The sequence below is a fragment of the Eublepharis macularius genome, chromosome 12 (genome assembly GCF_028583425.1).
Source record: "Eublepharis macularius isolate TG4126 chromosome 12, MPM_Emac_v1.0, whole genome shotgun sequence".
NCBI classification, from domain to species: domain Eukaryota; kingdom Metazoa; phylum Chordata; class Lepidosauria; order Squamata; family Eublepharidae; genus Eublepharis; species Eublepharis macularius.
Window position 1 is genome coordinate 55,697,786 of NC_072801.1, and position 16,813 is coordinate 55,714,598.

At 41.7% G+C, this 16,813-nt stretch overlaps 1 protein-coding gene across 1 annotated transcript; it reads right to left on the reverse strand.

Annotated features, from left to right (window-relative positions):
* Window positions 1–2,902: 2,902 nt before the first annotated feature.
* LOC129339458 (vomeronasal type-2 receptor 26-like) lies at window positions 2,903–15,505 on the reverse strand. The gene is made up of 5 exons (XM_054994039.1): window positions 15,484–15,505; window positions 8,390–8,534; window positions 6,791–6,884; window positions 4,796–4,922; window positions 2,903–3,834 (listed from the first exon to the last, which is right to left on the reverse strand). Exons 1-5 carry the CDS (start codon window positions 15,503–15,505, stop codon window positions 2,903–2,905), a joined length of 1,320 nt encoding a protein of 439 aa, XP_054850014.1.
* Window positions 15,506–16,813: the final 1,308 nt, after the last annotated feature.

The window sequence follows — 16,813 nt, forward strand, 5'->3', positions numbered from 1 at the left end:
ACACAGAAATGCTGCCTAGGCAGCCAGAAAATTGAGGCCAGATCCCAGCCCGGAGCTGGAAAATTGCTAGAACGTGAGGTACCAGGCAAGACCAGCTTCTACCCCATGCCTGGCATATGTGCAAAGATCCTACAACAATAGGGTCTTCCTGGAGTTTGTGAACTGATCCCCTTAATATGCTCTATCAATCTTCTCTTAGGCCTTCTCCCATTCTGGGCTATTCAGGGCTCTGATAGTCTCACCAATTAAGTCATTGCAGGTCATCAATCAGCACTGATAACTTTAGTTTCACCCAGGAAGACTTTATCAAACCTTCCTAGTTTTACTGCCTCACCTCAGAGACAGCTTTCCAGCTTATTCTTACACCTCAGAGACAGCTCTCCAAGTCTTTGTCTCACCCTGGAGTTGACCATTAAGTTGTTGTTTTGGAGGGCAAAAGATGTAATCATGCCCCTGTATAATTGTACTGCCCTTCCACCATAGCTGTGTGCATGCCTTTGGATCCAGCATCCACCCTCAGACCTCCATCTGAGCTCCTCCTGCATTGGTGTACTGGTTGCTCAATGCTCTCTCTCATGAATGCCCTCTTTTGGATTGGTAACTATCACCCAATCCCGCAGTTTCCTCTCTGCTTTCTTGTTAACTCTGTATGTGTATGATGTGCTTTGTCTGCAACTGATCTTTTAATTTTAAATAAAAATTCCTTTTGATTGAAATCTACTTTATTGAAAGAGTTCTCTAGAGGGACAAGCTTCATATACATAGATGGAGATCTCGCTAAGTTGCCTGTCTCTTGCTGCCTCTCCTTGCATGCTAATTCCCCAACTCACATGAACCACGAACCATGAAGTTTCACAAACCTGCCTTGGTTTGTGAACTGGTTCATTTGGTTCATGAAAACGTCACTTCTGGGCCAGAAAATCACCACTTCCGGGTCAGCAGAAGGTCACTTCTGGGTCAGCAGAAGTTCTGCAGAAAGCCCATCTCCCGTTTCCTAGGAAACTGATTGATCAGTGGCAAGCTGTCTTCAGTGACGAACCGAAAAATGAACTAAATGAACCAGCCTGAAGTTCGTGGCAGTTCATCAGAAATGGGCTCTGACGAACTGCTGGTTTGCCAACCATGAACCGGCCCGGTTCGTGCTGACCTCTGGTTCATATTTCAGTTCATGCCCATCTCTAATTAATACTCAGAGTCTTTGTTATTTGTGGAGTTAGGGTTGCTATGGGATGGGAAATTCCCTCCCCCCATCCCTTTTTTTTAGCTACAGCCATTGATTCACCTTATTCCTTTTTTCCTCTTTAAGAGCAGGATTTCATTTTTATTTCTCTTTAAAGAGAAATCAAGACACCCTTTTGTAACTTCAGCCCTTGCTGTTGTTTTATGTTATATGACCCAGGGTGGTGCTCTGGCAGGAAAAAAGGAAGAGTTGGGAAGACATAGCTTGCCTCTGAACACCTATAGAGTGAAATTCTGAAATTCTGCAGAATTTCCCCTCCTGCCCCTCCTCTCTTTAAATTTCCCTTTGGTTAAAAAGGAATTGATCTGAAACTGACTCCATAATTCCTAAAAGGAGGAAAAGAGGAAGATTGTTGATTTTCTGGGAGAAACTGGGTAAAGAGGAATTAAGAGAATTTCTCTTAACAACCCTATATGTAGTGCAGCAGTGTCCCTGTTAGGCAATTGGATCTTGCTTCTAGCCTGCCCAATGGGTGAGAACTGCAGAAAAATAATAACTGAACCATTCACCATTGGGTTGTTTATCTGAGATAGTAAATTTTACTTAGGAAAGGCTGTAGCTTACTCATAGTGCATGTCCTTTGTTGAGATGTCTCCAGAATTATTTCTTGTATTTAGCAAGATATTGAGATGCTTTTTTCTTCACATTCCCTATTATTTACAAGGTAGGTAGGAGAAACATTATGTAGCTCAACTTTTCTGAATCAGAGCACGAGAGATCGTTGTCTCTGGATCATCCCAGACAGGACAACACTAAGCAAGTAATATCATCAAGAAAAGAAAGCAGGTGTTCCTTTGATTTCCAAAGCAGCTTATTAATGTGTCAGAGGCAGGAATGCTTCAACAAACTGAGAAGGGGAAAGCAGCTATCTATCTGGTGTTGCTTTATTAACATGAACCATCATTCCAGTGAAACTTGCCATGTGTTTATAGGTGAAAATCTTAATCTAGTGTAGGAGTTCAACAGCCAGGCCCGGCGCGCCCATTGAGGCCAGGTAGGTGGTGGCCTCAGGGCGCAAGGGCACCAGAGGGGCACTGGAGGAGACGGAGGAGCACGCAGCAGAGCATGCAGTGGAGCTGGCGTGACTGGGCTGAAGCTGCTGCTGCAGCAGCCAGCCAGCCCCGTGCTGCTGCCACCGCCACATGCCCCAGCCGGGTGCAGAAGCCGCAAGCCGCTGCTGGGGTGGCGTGCGGAGCATGGAGCAGCCTCCACGCACCACCCAGCAGCGGCTCACAGCTTCTGCACCCGGTTGGGGCATGTGGCGGCAGTGGCAGCAGCATGGGGCTGGCTGGCTGTAGCAGCAGCAGCTGCAGCCAGCCACGCCAGCTCCTCTGCGTGCTCCTCCGCCCCCACACGCCCCAGCCGGGTGCAGAAGCCACAAGCTGCTGCTGGGGTGGAGCATGGAGCAGCCTCACGCGCCACCCCAGCCATCCTGCGCTGCATGATGATGTCATCGCATGAAACTCTGGCACCGGCAGTGTCAACAGCTGGGAAGGATACACATTTGGCTGCAAGTACACAAGAACATTCTCAATGTTTATTAATCTATCTATACCAGGCTGGAGGCATTTTTGCTTATGATAAATCCCAGTCTGGAGTTTTAGAATGAATAGGCCTCTGATGGTGTTATTATACCCTTCCCAGCATATTAAAGTTACACAATTAATGTCTAAGTGTAAGAGAGAAATTTGTTTTATTATTTCTCCTTATCAAATGTTCCTTGTTGTTCAGTTCAGGCTTCAAAATAATGATGTAGCATTTGGGGAAAAAAATGCACCCCAGTAAACCAGCACTGGAGGCTAAGATGGAGAAGATTTCCACCGCCACCATAGATTTCCCCTTGGTGCTCAGATAGGTTGGAATAAAGCACAGCCAAACACTGCAAAAGACCAACATGCTGAAAGTGATAAACTTGGTTTCATTGAAACTGTCAGGCAACTTCCGGGCAAGAAAGGCCACCGTGAAGCTGACAATGGCCAGGAAGCCCATAAAGCCCAGGACACAGTAAAACATGGTAGCTGAGCCTTCATTACATTCCAGTATGATTTCCCCAGTCTGTGAATGCATATCCATATCTGGGAATGGAGGGAATGTACATAACCAAAAACTGCAAATACTTGCTTGAATAAAAGTGCAGGAAATGATAATTCCATTTGCCATTCTTTTCCCTAACCATTTTCTCATGCTGGATCCTGGTTTGGTAGCCATAAATGCCAGAACGACAGTGATGGTTTTAGCCAACACACTAGAAATGGCTACTGAGAAGATAAGGCCGAAAGCAGTTTGTCGGAGGAGGCAGGTCACTCTTCCAGGCTGTCCAATGAAAAGCAAGGAGCAGAGAAAGCAAAGTAGGAGGGAAGCCAGGAGAATGTAGGTGAGGCTCTGGTTGTTGGCTCTGACAATGGGAGTGTTCTGGTGTTGCACAAATATTGTAAGAATGAAAATTGTGATTAGAAAGAACGAAGAAGCCAGAAGAGCTAAGACAATCCCTAAAGGTTCTTTGTATGAGAGATAGCTTAGTCTCTTGGGCATGCACTTATTTTGATCTTGGTTGGGATATAGTTCTTCTAGACAGTTGACACAGGAATCCATATCTGGAGAAAGGAAAATCAGTTAAACAGTTTAAGACATGAATTTTGGGCTGCAAACTACTCCTATCATTTGGAGCGGCCACTAGGAATTTCAGCCTAGAATATTTAAATTTAAATTCAATAGGCTTAGACTGGAGTAACTCTGCTTACGATTGCTCTGTGTATCACTATCCTTAGCTGCCAATTCTAATATAACCATCATATTTTAACATAGTCATCATATTAGTGACCAACCTTATAGGGTCATTGCACTAGATATAGTGAAAATGCGTTTTGGATTTTCATATACTTCTAAATAAATACGAAGTATTAAAAGGGTTGTAGACAAAAATGTGATTTCTTTAATTTCAGGCCACCACGTCATATGAGATACTTATGCAAGATATACTTGTGAGAAGAGTCTTGAAGAGTATCTTTGTGTGAGGCAAATCATAGGAGGTAAACCATCAAGTTTCACAGGCCTGAGTGAGGGGTGCTATATCTTGGAGTCAGAAGATAGCCACAACTGCAGCTGGGACCTATAACACCCTCTGCCATGGAGCTTACCTCCTCATCTGCTAGCACTTCTGTTTGCACAAGGGTTCACTAAAAATAATTTATCTTTCCAAACGGAAGTGCTAATGGAAGAAGAGCACACTGTGGCAGGGGCTATGTAGCTCATGCAGAATTCATTAATTGGATCTAAAACTTTCTAGGTTATACTTCAGAACTTCATTAATGAAAGATGGGAACCAAGGAAAGAAGGTGTTTTCATCCCCACCCCAATCATAGGGTCAAGCTACACATGACGAATGACACTTGAACGGCAAGTGTATTTCTCCCTGTTCACTTGCCCTCCACTCAATCCACTTGCTGTTCAAGTGTCATTCGTCATGTGTAGCTTGGCCCATAGATTGTGTAAAATATTTTTATTACAGTTGCTGAATAGGGTATAAAGCATTTTTCTTTATGCTACATCTCCTACCCTGCTGGTCAGAGATCATTGCTTCTGGACATGGCTCACAATCATAGCAGCAAAATTTCTCTCCTTCCTTCCTTTTTCTGCTGAAGCCAGGATAGCAGTTGTCGTTGCATGCAGAACGGGGCACCGCCTGTCATAAACAAGAAAAAGTGCTTGCACCCCAGAGTGAAGACAGAAGATAGCACCAGATGGGGCAGGCTTTATTTTATGACTGATATGCATAAACAGCAAACATTCTCCTCTCTTTCACTGAGGGCCAAGCTACAAGTGACGAATGGCACTTGAACAGCAAGTGGATTGAGTGGAGCGCAAGTGAACAAGGAGAAATACACTTGCTGTTCAAGTGTCATTCGTCACTTGTAGCTTCGCCCTGAGAGAGACCACTAACAGATATCCTTAGCTGGCTATGATCATTTAATCAATGTTGGATTAGCACAGGGGAGACCATAGGGCCAAGCTACACATGATGAATGACACTTGAACGGCAAGTGGATTGAGTGGAGGGCAAGTGAACAGGGAGAAATACACTTGCTGTTCAAGTGTCATTCGTCATGTGTAGCTTGGCCCATAGTCAAGTCTCCACCTGTAATATAATTTACTGGATGACTTTTGTCCCCTCATTCTCTCTCAGCCTAACATTCCTCACAACATTTTTGTGAGAATCAAATGGATGAAGGGAGGTTAACCTGACTTTTGATAACTCTATAAAGACTCTGGACTCTGGGCCAAGCTACACATGATGAAAGACACTTGCCCGGCAAGTGGATTGAGTGGAGGGCAAGTGAACAGGGAGAAATACACTTGCCATTCAAGTGTCATTTGTCATGTGTAGCTTGGCCCTCAGTCAGTATTATTGAAACAATGAATGCAGTGTAAAAACTATTTTCTCTCAATGTTGTTTAGCCTGGAAGATAGCCTCCTATCTTGTCATGGACAACTTGACTACCTGAATCCATGCTTCACTAACATGGAGACTAGATAACAGTAAAGTATTATAAATAGGTCTGCCCTCAGAGTCAAATGGAAGACCTCAGTTGGTATAGAATGCCACAATTCATTTATTATCAAGAGTTAAGTGGAACATGCATATTATATCCATTCTGCAGTCATACCTTTGTCTACCCAACAGTTCCCATGTTAAATTCAAAGTACTGGCTATCACATACAAAGCCCTTCATGGGTTTGAACCCACAGATCTGTAGGACTACCCCTCCTCCTATGCTCTGTCACAAAAGTTTTGCTCATAGGACAAAAATCGAAAATGGCATAAATAGCCTCTGAAAGGCTGGGTGACTTAAAGTCCTTTCCCAGCACTGTCCCACGGAGAGAGACTGAAATGGGACCAAACATGTCACCCACTCCGATTGGCTGAGGAACAGAATTACCACCAATAAACCATATTGTGAGAAAGACTGATGTACAAGACATTGGCTGTTGATGTGATATGGTGATGTCATAGAGCTAGTTGTGTTGTGTTTAATACTTTCTTTTCAAAAAGTGTTCATTCTCCGGCTGTGAAAGCCTTCGACAATATGCTTTCTTTTCAGATTATTGCCTAAGAAATAAGTGCATATGCCATTAAATTACTAATGTGCTCAGAAAGGAGCCATGGGCCCACTTTGGCCTCAGAAATCAATATGTTAATTTTGTTTTTTAAAAAGGTGCAGTGACATTTTAGCAAAATTAAAGCTTGAACAAAACAAAGGTTTGGGATTTGGGGGGCAAACTTAGTCATAATAAATCAAGAAGCGAAAATTGTTACTAAGATATTTTTAAGAGGCCCAGGAACAAGGAGATCAAAAACATATTACACATGCAAATTTGGACTAGCAGAACAAAACTTTGATCTCATTTGTTTTCTTTACCCACAAGAAAAGGAGATGTGGCTTTTAAGATAATTTTATGCAGCAAAATGGAAAGCTAGGCAGAATTCTGAAATGTGTAAAATGGATCTTTTCTCCTTATATTTCATCAACTCAGATTTTTTTTCTCTGTTACCTGGTTAAAGCTTCTATGCCACACAATCTGGTCATCGTTAAGGGTTAATTCTTGGCCTTGGGGAGCCTGAGGATCCAGTCTTCCAACTTTTAGTCTTACAAAAGAGCCATTTGAGAAAGTGACCCAGTTTGTTACATCAAAACTTGAAACTAATGCTCCATTTTCATCAAAATTTACACTATCTCCAGCTGTGTTGTTGAATGAGATGCTCCTTAAGAAGCGATGGAGCTAGGTTGCAAGCAAAATATATGGAAGTGATGGCAATAATTGAAATAGTTACAATGAAATTTACAGGGGCTTCTCAGATCTTGATAAGGATTATTCTTGTTCCAGAATATACATTACACCAGTTTTATTCGGCTTAAACTGTTTCATTTCCCTTCTCTTAACTTTTTATATGAGAAACTGTTAGCAAAACCTCCAAGTTATATTACAATGGCACTCTTTATCCAGGCACACTTTATAAAGCAGAGTGAGGGCCCGATTTTAGTGGAACTGTTGAGCTCTTGCTGCACGCATCCTGTACATAAACATTTAGATTTTATCTTTGTTATATACTGCTTTCAATGAATGTATCAGTGAAATAAATCAAAACAATAAATGGGTTGCAGACAGTGACCCAAATGTCTGATTTTGGTGTTCATTTGTGTGGAGTGTTTCTTTTCATGTTTGTTGTGCTTTTAGAGCACTCAGATGAAGATAACTATTCTTGTGCTTGGGGTATGCAATGCCACGTCCATCATCAGTGATGATGTACCATAGCATGACAATTGACACAGGAAGCAGATGCTTTTTCCACATGATTTGTTCAATTCTTTAGAGCCAGTTTGGTGTAGTGGTTAAGAGCAACAAGACTCTAATCTAGAGGCCCGAGTTTTTCCCCACTCCTCTTCTTGAAGCCAGCTGGGTGACCTTGGGTCAGACTCACAGCTCTTCCAGAGCTCTCTCAGCCCCACCCACCTCACAGGGTGATTGTTGGGGGGATAATAACTGCTCTGAGTTGGTGTTAAGTTGTCCTATAAATTGAATGTTGTTGTTGTTATTATTTAATATGCTGCAATGATTAGTAAAATAGAAGAGTTCATCAGGGTAGGACGTAGTATTTTTAAGAGAAGTGATTAAAATGGGTCCGTCTTGCAGACAGTTCCTGTGAAATTAGGAAACTGAAATCTACCCGTCTCAAACCCATAAGCCATGTCAAACAACACAAATTACATGTTCCAAATCTTTGTCTAACTCATTTTTGGTTCAAACAGTATACTATATGCACAGACACAGTATCAGTATGTGTTTAAAGCTGTTATAATGAAAAGGTGTAGAAATGACAGAGAAATATTCCTCAACAACTGAGTATTTAATCTTTACTAAGCAAAGTTCCGTTGAAATAGAATCCTAAGCATGGTTACACCCTTCAAAGCCTATTGACTTCATTGGTCTTTAAAGGGTCTAACTCTATTTAGGGTTACATTGTAAGGATGATGGGATTTTTGAAAAAATGGAATTGAGTCGAGAGATGTAATTACCTTCCAGGGCTGAACATTGTGAATTTCCTGCCTCTCTCCTCCTTCTAATCTTCTGTATTTGGACTGGAAAATGTACATGGCATGCAAAGCATGTGCCAGAGCATAGGCGGCATTGTAGACATTGTAGCTGTGATCAAACATGTCCATTTCAAAAAAAATCCCAGGCAGGGTCTCCAACTTCTCCTCCCCTGTGCAGGGTTCCTTGCTCTCCTCTCGCTGCTCTGAAAATTTCAATGAACAGTTGAATGCCTTTTCCCAAAATTCTTGGATAAAATGATCTCCTTTGGCCCAGGATGGTCTTACATGTTGAAGGAATTTTTGAAATCCAGGTGGCTGACGAAAGTGCAGCGTGAAAGACAAAGCACCATGAAAGGTCTGTACATTCAAGTTTGTATGAGCCGACAGAGATTCAAAATTCCATTGAGATGTAACAAACCACACTTTACCCAAAGGTTGTGATGAAGCCATTTCTGCTACTAAAATTAACAGTCTCAAAAGGTGCAGGGCTACAGGATCGCCATATGCAAAATATACATTGGCTTTGCTCTCCAGAAGAACAGGATATTGTTCCTGAAACCTTAACAGCTCTTGCATTATTTCTTCCATGTACACCCTTTTCCCGGTTTTGAATATGAACGAATAACATATTCTATTCTGCGAAAGCAAAGGAATCACTGCCTGCAAAAATCTGTCTCCATTGTCATCATCCATAGCCACGAGTCCAATCCATGACCACCTGAAATGTTGAAATAAACGGATAGCTCCCATGTACTCATAAGCTACATTCGGGATCATCTGATAAACAGAAGGAAATTGTATTTTGTCACTCTGCTCTGGAGAAAATGATCCATAAGTAAGCTGAAAGGAAGCATGTAGGCATTTTCAGATAGTTTACAACAAAATGATTGATTTTGTGTGTAAGTGTGAAATTCTCATATATGACCATGTATATTGTTTACCTGTGGAATGTTGTAGGTGTGTAATATGGTGGCTACATTGGCAGATGTTTCAGAGCAGCAACCTCCAATGACAGATATGATACGATTTTGACTTTCACATTTGAAATTGGGGAGGAACGGCATGGAGAGGAGGCTCAAAGTGGCCTTATAATTCATCTTTGCCGTATAGTAACCAGTGAGGACATGAAATCCCAAAGTAATGTTTGGTAAGAGGTTGGGATTTTCATTTATCTCTTTTACAGCAAAAGCCAAAGCCAAAATATATTGATAGTGCTTTGGAATTGATCTGCAATAAGAATGTATCATAATTGAATAACACAAAGCAAAGCGCTTTTGTACCATTCATTCTAACACAAAACATAATCTTCATTTTTTTTCTTTTGACCATTTATCTCCTTTGTATATGATTATTATATTGAGCTGTGCTAAAATATAGCATTCAAATCATGTAACAATATTGACAGCAATTATTTCTAGTGATGGGCAACCTCCTTCTGGCCTGATTTTTGACTTCATAATCTGAAGTCTCAGCTTTAAGCATATGACAATAAACAAACAAAAAGTCACTTGTTAACATTAGTTTTAGATGGCTAGCTATCAGAAAAAAGTGTCTGTAACTTAGATTTTTGATCTAAGTTTCTGACAGATCTACACATATGTTCCAAAGAGGAAATCTTCATACTCTATACTACAATGGATGATCTTGGTTTGGCAAATACATTTTCATTAATTCCCCATGCTGCTCCAGTTAATGCCTGAATACATTTGTGTTTTAACTGTTACATATGACATTTCTGAAAAAGATTAGCCATTTAGACTAACTAGAAAAAAAGTCATTCCTTTTCACACAGAGACTGACTCATTTTATATGTGCTAAATAACAAAGGGACAATGTACAGATTTTGATTCATGCTGCTAGAGGTCTGACTGAGGTTTATGAAAAGACCACCAGAGGACATGTGCTCTTATACTTGGAGACAAATTTCAACTGTGGATGCTGGGTTATATCCATCCAACTATTTTTGCTAAGTCTTACCCAGTTCCCTCTTTAGTAACATCGTTTCTGTTCACGCAGGTCCCACAATCCCACAGTCAGTGGCCAAAGGGGACTCTCTTCTCCATGCTGCATCAGTGGAAAAGCTGGCTGGATCCAACCCAACGTCTTTCAATATCAGCAAATATGGTGGACAGAACAAGAAAGGCTCGGTTTTCTTTCTTTCTTACATGTTCTTTGAATACAGTAATTAACTGTATTGTTAAATATATCTTTCCAGTCTATATCCTTGCCAGCATTTCTGCTGGTATGGAATTTTCCCAAGTCCATTTTTCCAGTTTATTTAATAAATGGCAAATGTATAATTGGGTAAAAATAAGAACAAAGGGATTGTGTGGAACTATGGACTGCATATATCTCTGTTTTTATATCAACTTACTTTTATACATGAGTGACTGACATATATAGGATTAGTTGTGATTTGGTCTGAAGTGAAGAAGATAATTTTACTTAAGTTTATCAGTCAATCGTTCTGTCAGTTGTGCCGCGAAAGAGGGAGTATCATGAAAGAAGATGTGAGATGTTGGCAATCTCTGGAATGATAGGGTCATTCATCTGATGAAAATCTCAAGGAACTGGAAGGACATCTTCAGGTGCTGTGTAATTCATAGTATTTTTCTGGCACATAATCTGACCAGGCAATGGAGATCGCAAGACCATCCTGAGTACCAACTCTGCAGAAGGGCCCTATCTACCAGTTAACAATTGCTTCTCCTTTTTAACCTATCCAGCAACCCTGTTCTCCCACTATGAACACATGTTTTAACAGAAATAATTGGTGACTTGTACTTTTTAAAAATGAAATGAGATATATAACCTTGCAACTAAACAATATCAAAAACTTTAGGTGCAGGGGAATATGAGAATTCTCAATCAAGTTTTGCTTCAGGCTTTGTTACAAGTTCACTTCAAATTGTATGTATATTGCAACCGAAGTTAAATAATTTTTTTAAAAAAGTTTTGCTTTTTAAAATTATCAAAATAACAGATGATAATGGAGGAAGCAGAAACATTGCTTGTATGAAGCACCTGGCAAACATTTCTGCATAAGGAACATAGGGCCATATGTGTTTGTTTTTGATAGCAAGAAACAGAAAAAAAGAAAGAGACAGGGTCTGTGTACATTACTTAATACCTCTTTTATTAAAGTCTGTCTAAATTACTTTATTACTTAATAATTTGTTCCTACCTATTGTCAGAATGTGTTACAAAAAGAACGTTTCTTACATGGGTTCTTGAGTCAACTTCTGCTTTGGTTGTTCCCGAAATGTGGAAGGGTTGCGAAAGATGAAGATGTGAGAGGTCATCCCACCAATGAAAAGATCACCCAACTGATAAAATTCATGGTCGATAGGATGGAGATCTTCAGGTGCGGTGCAATGCATAGTATGAATTTTGCATACAGAACGACAAAGCAATAGAATTAGCAAGACCATAATTAGCATCATATCTTCACAAGGGCCCTGCCTTATAGTTAACAATGGATCATATTTGGTAACTGCTTGTTCATTAGTGTGCCTTAAGGATGTAGTTTATCTATGAATTCACTTTCTCCTTTAAGTAAGAATGGGCTGGTTGTCAAGCTATGTTTAATAAAATACAATACATAATTTGATGCTAATAACATCAATAACTTTGTGTGTGAGGACAAATGAGAATTCTCTATCAGATTTTGCTTGTATGAATAGTGTCACAAAACATTTGCATAAAAGAAAAATAAAGGAATATACTGAAGCTGTGTGTGAGGGGTCAGAAGGATTTGTATGGCTGTATTAGTTAATATCTCCTTCAGAGTGTACAATTTTTTATTCTAACATATGTAGACAGGGCAAGTTATCAGAAAAGAAAAATAGGTTCAGAGTTATTAAGAAGTATGCATTTGTGTTAATTTGGAATAAGCATGAGGAAACATATCCAAAAAAAGTGAGGGGGAAAATGATTGTATAAAAGACCCATAAAGTCCTCCCTATCCCTTGACCTTGGGGAAAAAATAGTTGCCGTTTTTATAGCATCTTGCAGATATAGATATTGTTGGTCTAATAGTGCCTGGAAATCCACTGCATAATAAGAAGGAAAACAATAATTGTGACAATGATAGGGGAGACCATCTTCTCCCTAATAGGTTGGTGTCTCCTGTGGTAGGTGATGAAATAATTTAGAAGGAGATTTTTCTATGAAAAAAACAGAAGTGGGGGTGTCTCCTTTGAGGGATAACATGAATAACAGTGCCATAGGGCTGAATAAGGTGAAAAAGTTATGCTGCACGCACATACGCCAGTTAACATGTTAAATAAATTTTACTATAATGGACAGTGCTTGGGATTTTTAAATAGCTGAATGCAGTACCGTACACATGGCAAATTACTTGCATTTTGGTCCTAATCTACTTCATAGTAGCTGATTCCCCACTATTTATGTATTTCTTTAAAACATTTATGTCCCACTTTTCTGCCCAGTTAGGGCTCTCAAGGAAAAAAAATTAAAAACATGAAAAACAACTTATATATATATATATATATATATATATATATATATATATATATATATATATATATATATATATATATAAACTAGCTTGATGCCCGTGCTTCACTACGGTATTTAACTACTTTAAATCGTTATAATATTTATGGGTAAGTAACATTTTTGGTTTGGGGGGGGGGTTGAGGTGGTTTTGTAGTATAATAGCATAATACCCGAACTTCACAAAAGTGTTTGAATAAAGCAAAGCATGTCGATGCCTAAAACTGATGAAGTGAATTTCAAAATGTAACATTCATTGAAGAGATTTTTAAAACGAAAAGATTGTAGTGCAGTAAATAAAGTGAAAAATACATACTGTCAGGTTCGGAATGCTCTCATGTATGTTCTTGCCTAACCGACTCCATCTTTAATCCTTTCAGTGTTTAAGTGCTCTATTCACAGGTGCCAAGGTTCCCAGGCAGCTATCTCACAGAGAAGGATTGTTTTGGCTACCGCTGTTCCACCAAGAACCGGCCTTGAGAGACTTTCGCTTTCCTAGCTTCAAAGGGGTTGTTTTGAGAACTATGGGGGGAGGTTGGGCCTGCTGGGATCTGTTACTTTGTACCTCATGCTTTGCCTGTCATTGGTAACAATGCATATGTACCATCCTGAATATTGTATTCAGGCCAGTGGACTATAATGAACTAATTTTCCAGTAAAAACCTTTTGGAAACAATGGACTGTTGTCTGATTGCAGAGGGTAGTCTGGAATAAGGACATTATCTAGCCACAGCTCTGACACATACAACCTTATTTTTCTACTGACGGACCTCTTTGTAGACCTCATTGGTGGTTCCCCCCCCCCACTTTGGAGCCCCCACTTTGTGAAGAAGCTTGTGGGTTTGGAAGCCAGGAGGGTGGAGCATGTTGAGGAACTCCACAGGGTAGTGGACCACATCATCCATTTGCACCACTGAGTCCACAGATCTGTACTCTATTTCTGCCCCTTCGAGGGAGTTAAGTTGTGTTTAATTAATGATGGCAGCCTTGTCTTCCTTGGAGGTCAGAGTGGCACACTTGCACAGCCCGTCCATGGACTTCTTCATGATAGTGATGATATCAGGGTATATCGTGGCTTTTAGGTCTGCTAGGCTTGTCACTACTGTGCTCAGGCCTACAGGGATGGTCACCTTTCCCTTGGACTCAGGACTTACTGGTACTTGGCCACCACTGCTAGGTGCACTGTAGGAGTACGATGTGCATATTTATTTGCCGCATCTCTAAGTTGCTTCCTCCTTTTAGCATCGGTGTATCTTGCACAATGTCTGCCAGGAGGTTTCTTGGCGGCAGTATGAGGTGATGGCTGCAAGACATGTGAGGTGGAGTTGGACTGAGGAAGGGGTGGTGTGGTGAGCCCTTCGGCAGGTCCATGTGAGAGGTTCGCATTGAAATTACCCCTAGAAAGGTGATGCACCATCTCCCCATGAACATTTGAAAAAACAGCTGCCATACTGACTTTTATATAAAATCCCTTTTCAGGAGTCTTGTACTGTCTTTCTTCAACTGTCTGCAGTTTCCTTGACATAATTTTTACCTCAGAACACAGTTCCACAGCTGACCCATCAGCCTACCAGCCACACAGATAAGCCAAGCCTCACAGGGAGATTGGCAACCCTAGAGGGGAAGTGCATTTTTTTACCTCAGGACACGTTCGGTGATTGGGACATCATTGACTGTGTCCTGAGTACTGTATGTGTCCTGCCTGCTGTTTAGAATGTTGTGCTGATGGCCAATCAAGGCTGCATATGCAAATAACCTCAGGGCAGAGTGGCTGAATGGGCAGTTGGTGGGGGGAGGGGGATGAGCAGCCTCCCAGCCACACAGGGCAGCTGTATCCCTATGGGAAAACACATTTGACCTGTTTTTACCCCCTTAGGGGGCGAATTTCTTAAAATCCCTTCTTAGTGAGCCTCTACACAACAAAAAGAATATCCTCCCCAAATTTCACACTTCTAGGTCCAGGGGTTTGGGCTGGGCATTGATGCGTCATTCAGGACACTTGTCTTTATATATATAGATTAAAGCAAGGAAGCAACAAGCAGCAAGGAAGGTTAGTAAAGGAATGCCAAAGATAACAAAATAGTCTTTAGTCACTAGGGGAAGATAACAATTGAGGGGGGCATATGAATCTCCCTTGGAAGGGATCTCCACAGTTTCTCTGGCCATTCATTTAGCACCCAAAGAAAGGCCCAGAAAATGACTGTAATGATTAGGCTGTTTCATATGGAAGTATGTGGTCCTTAAGGTATGCTGGTTGCAAGTAGACATGGGTCCGAACCAAAAAAAAATCAGACCATGAGGTCCATGGTTCGTGGATTTTCACGAACCAGGAACCACAAACTGGCACAGAACTGGGGCCAGTTACAAACCAGTTCGTGGATCGTCGTTCATGGGGTTTAAATGCCTCTTTCCAGCCACTTAGCAGCAGCAGGGAAAGGGGCATTTAACAGTTTAAAGGACCCTTCCTGCCTTGCAAGTGGCAGGTCCCTTTAAACTATCAGCTGGCAGGCGGGATTACCCCCCTCGCCGCTTGCCAGATGATAGTTTAAAGGGATCTGCTGGTGGCAAAGCCCTTTAAACTGCCCAAGCCCCAGCCCCCCCCAGCTCCAATCCCAGCCCCAGCCCCACACTTACCTTCCCCTGTGGCACGTGGCATCCTCCCTGTCCTCCTGTGAGGGGCAGGAAGGCCGTTTTCAGCCTCCTCCTTCCCCGTGTGGGCCCTCAGGGCAGCAGAGGAGGCCGAAAATGGCCTTGCCACCCCTCAAATGGCCATGCAGTGGCCATTTGAGGGGTAGCAAGGCTGTTTTCAGCCTCCTCCATCCCTCTGTGGGCCTGCGTAGGGACGGAGGAGGCCAAAAATGGCCTTGCTGCCCCTTGCAGGATGAAGAAGAGGAGGCTGCAGGCCACAGGAGTCATCAAGGTAAGTGTGGGGCTGGGGCTGGGGGGGTGGAGGGCTGGGGCTGGGGTTTGTGGGCTGTTTAAAGGGGCCTGCTGCTTGCAAATGGCAGGTCCCTTTATACTTTCAGCTGGCAGACGGCAAGGGGGGAATCCCCCCCTGCCACAAGCCAGCTGATAGTTTAAAGGGGCCTGCCACTTGCAAGCAGCATGGAAAAGTTTAAATGGCCATTTCCTCGGGGAAATGGCCATTTAAATTGTCCCTTTTCCAATTCGACCCAAATGAACCTGAACCAGTAATCAGTTTGTGGAAGTTCATAGAAAGGAGCTTCTACGAACCACAGTTCATGAACCACAAACCGGCCTGGTTTGTGTGTTTTTTTGGGTCGTAATTGGATTCGTGCCCATCTCTAGTCCCAAACTGTATAGGGTTTTCTAGATTAAAACCAGCACCTTGAATTGGGTCAAGATGAATGGCAGTGTAGATGAAAGAAGGTGCAGTAATATGGTCCCTGTCAATCAAAATTCTTGCTGCAGCTTTCTTTACAATTGCAGTTTCTTTCATGGCTCAGCAAGTTGAAGATTCTCCCAGTAAGAACTGGGAAGAAAAGCAGAGGGAGAGCAGAAGAATGCTTCTCAAGTGTATTGAGAGAATCCTTGGGTGGTTGTACCTTTCTTCTTGCTCAAAAGAAAGAGATACAGTCTAGTCCCTAGTCCCTGCATGACATTTTAGTAAAGATGGTAAAACTTTTGTTACACTTTGGCCCAAAGTCACCCACCATGGCAGAGTGGAAATTTGAACCTTGGTGTTGCAGATTCTAGCTTGAAACTTTTAACTACTACACCACATGCTGAGCCCTCCTTCAGAGGCCAAAAGAGCCCTGGAAAGGTCAACTGGAGCAGTTATTCTGCTCAGCTCTCTCTATATCCCAAATGACTACCCTTTCAAAGGTTTCTATAATTGCATAGTTACATGTGACACAAAGGTGGACTTAGATCTAAATTTTCCTTCAAAATTATCCATTCTATTGCTATTACCAAAGAACTTTCGCAGCTATTATGAAAGATC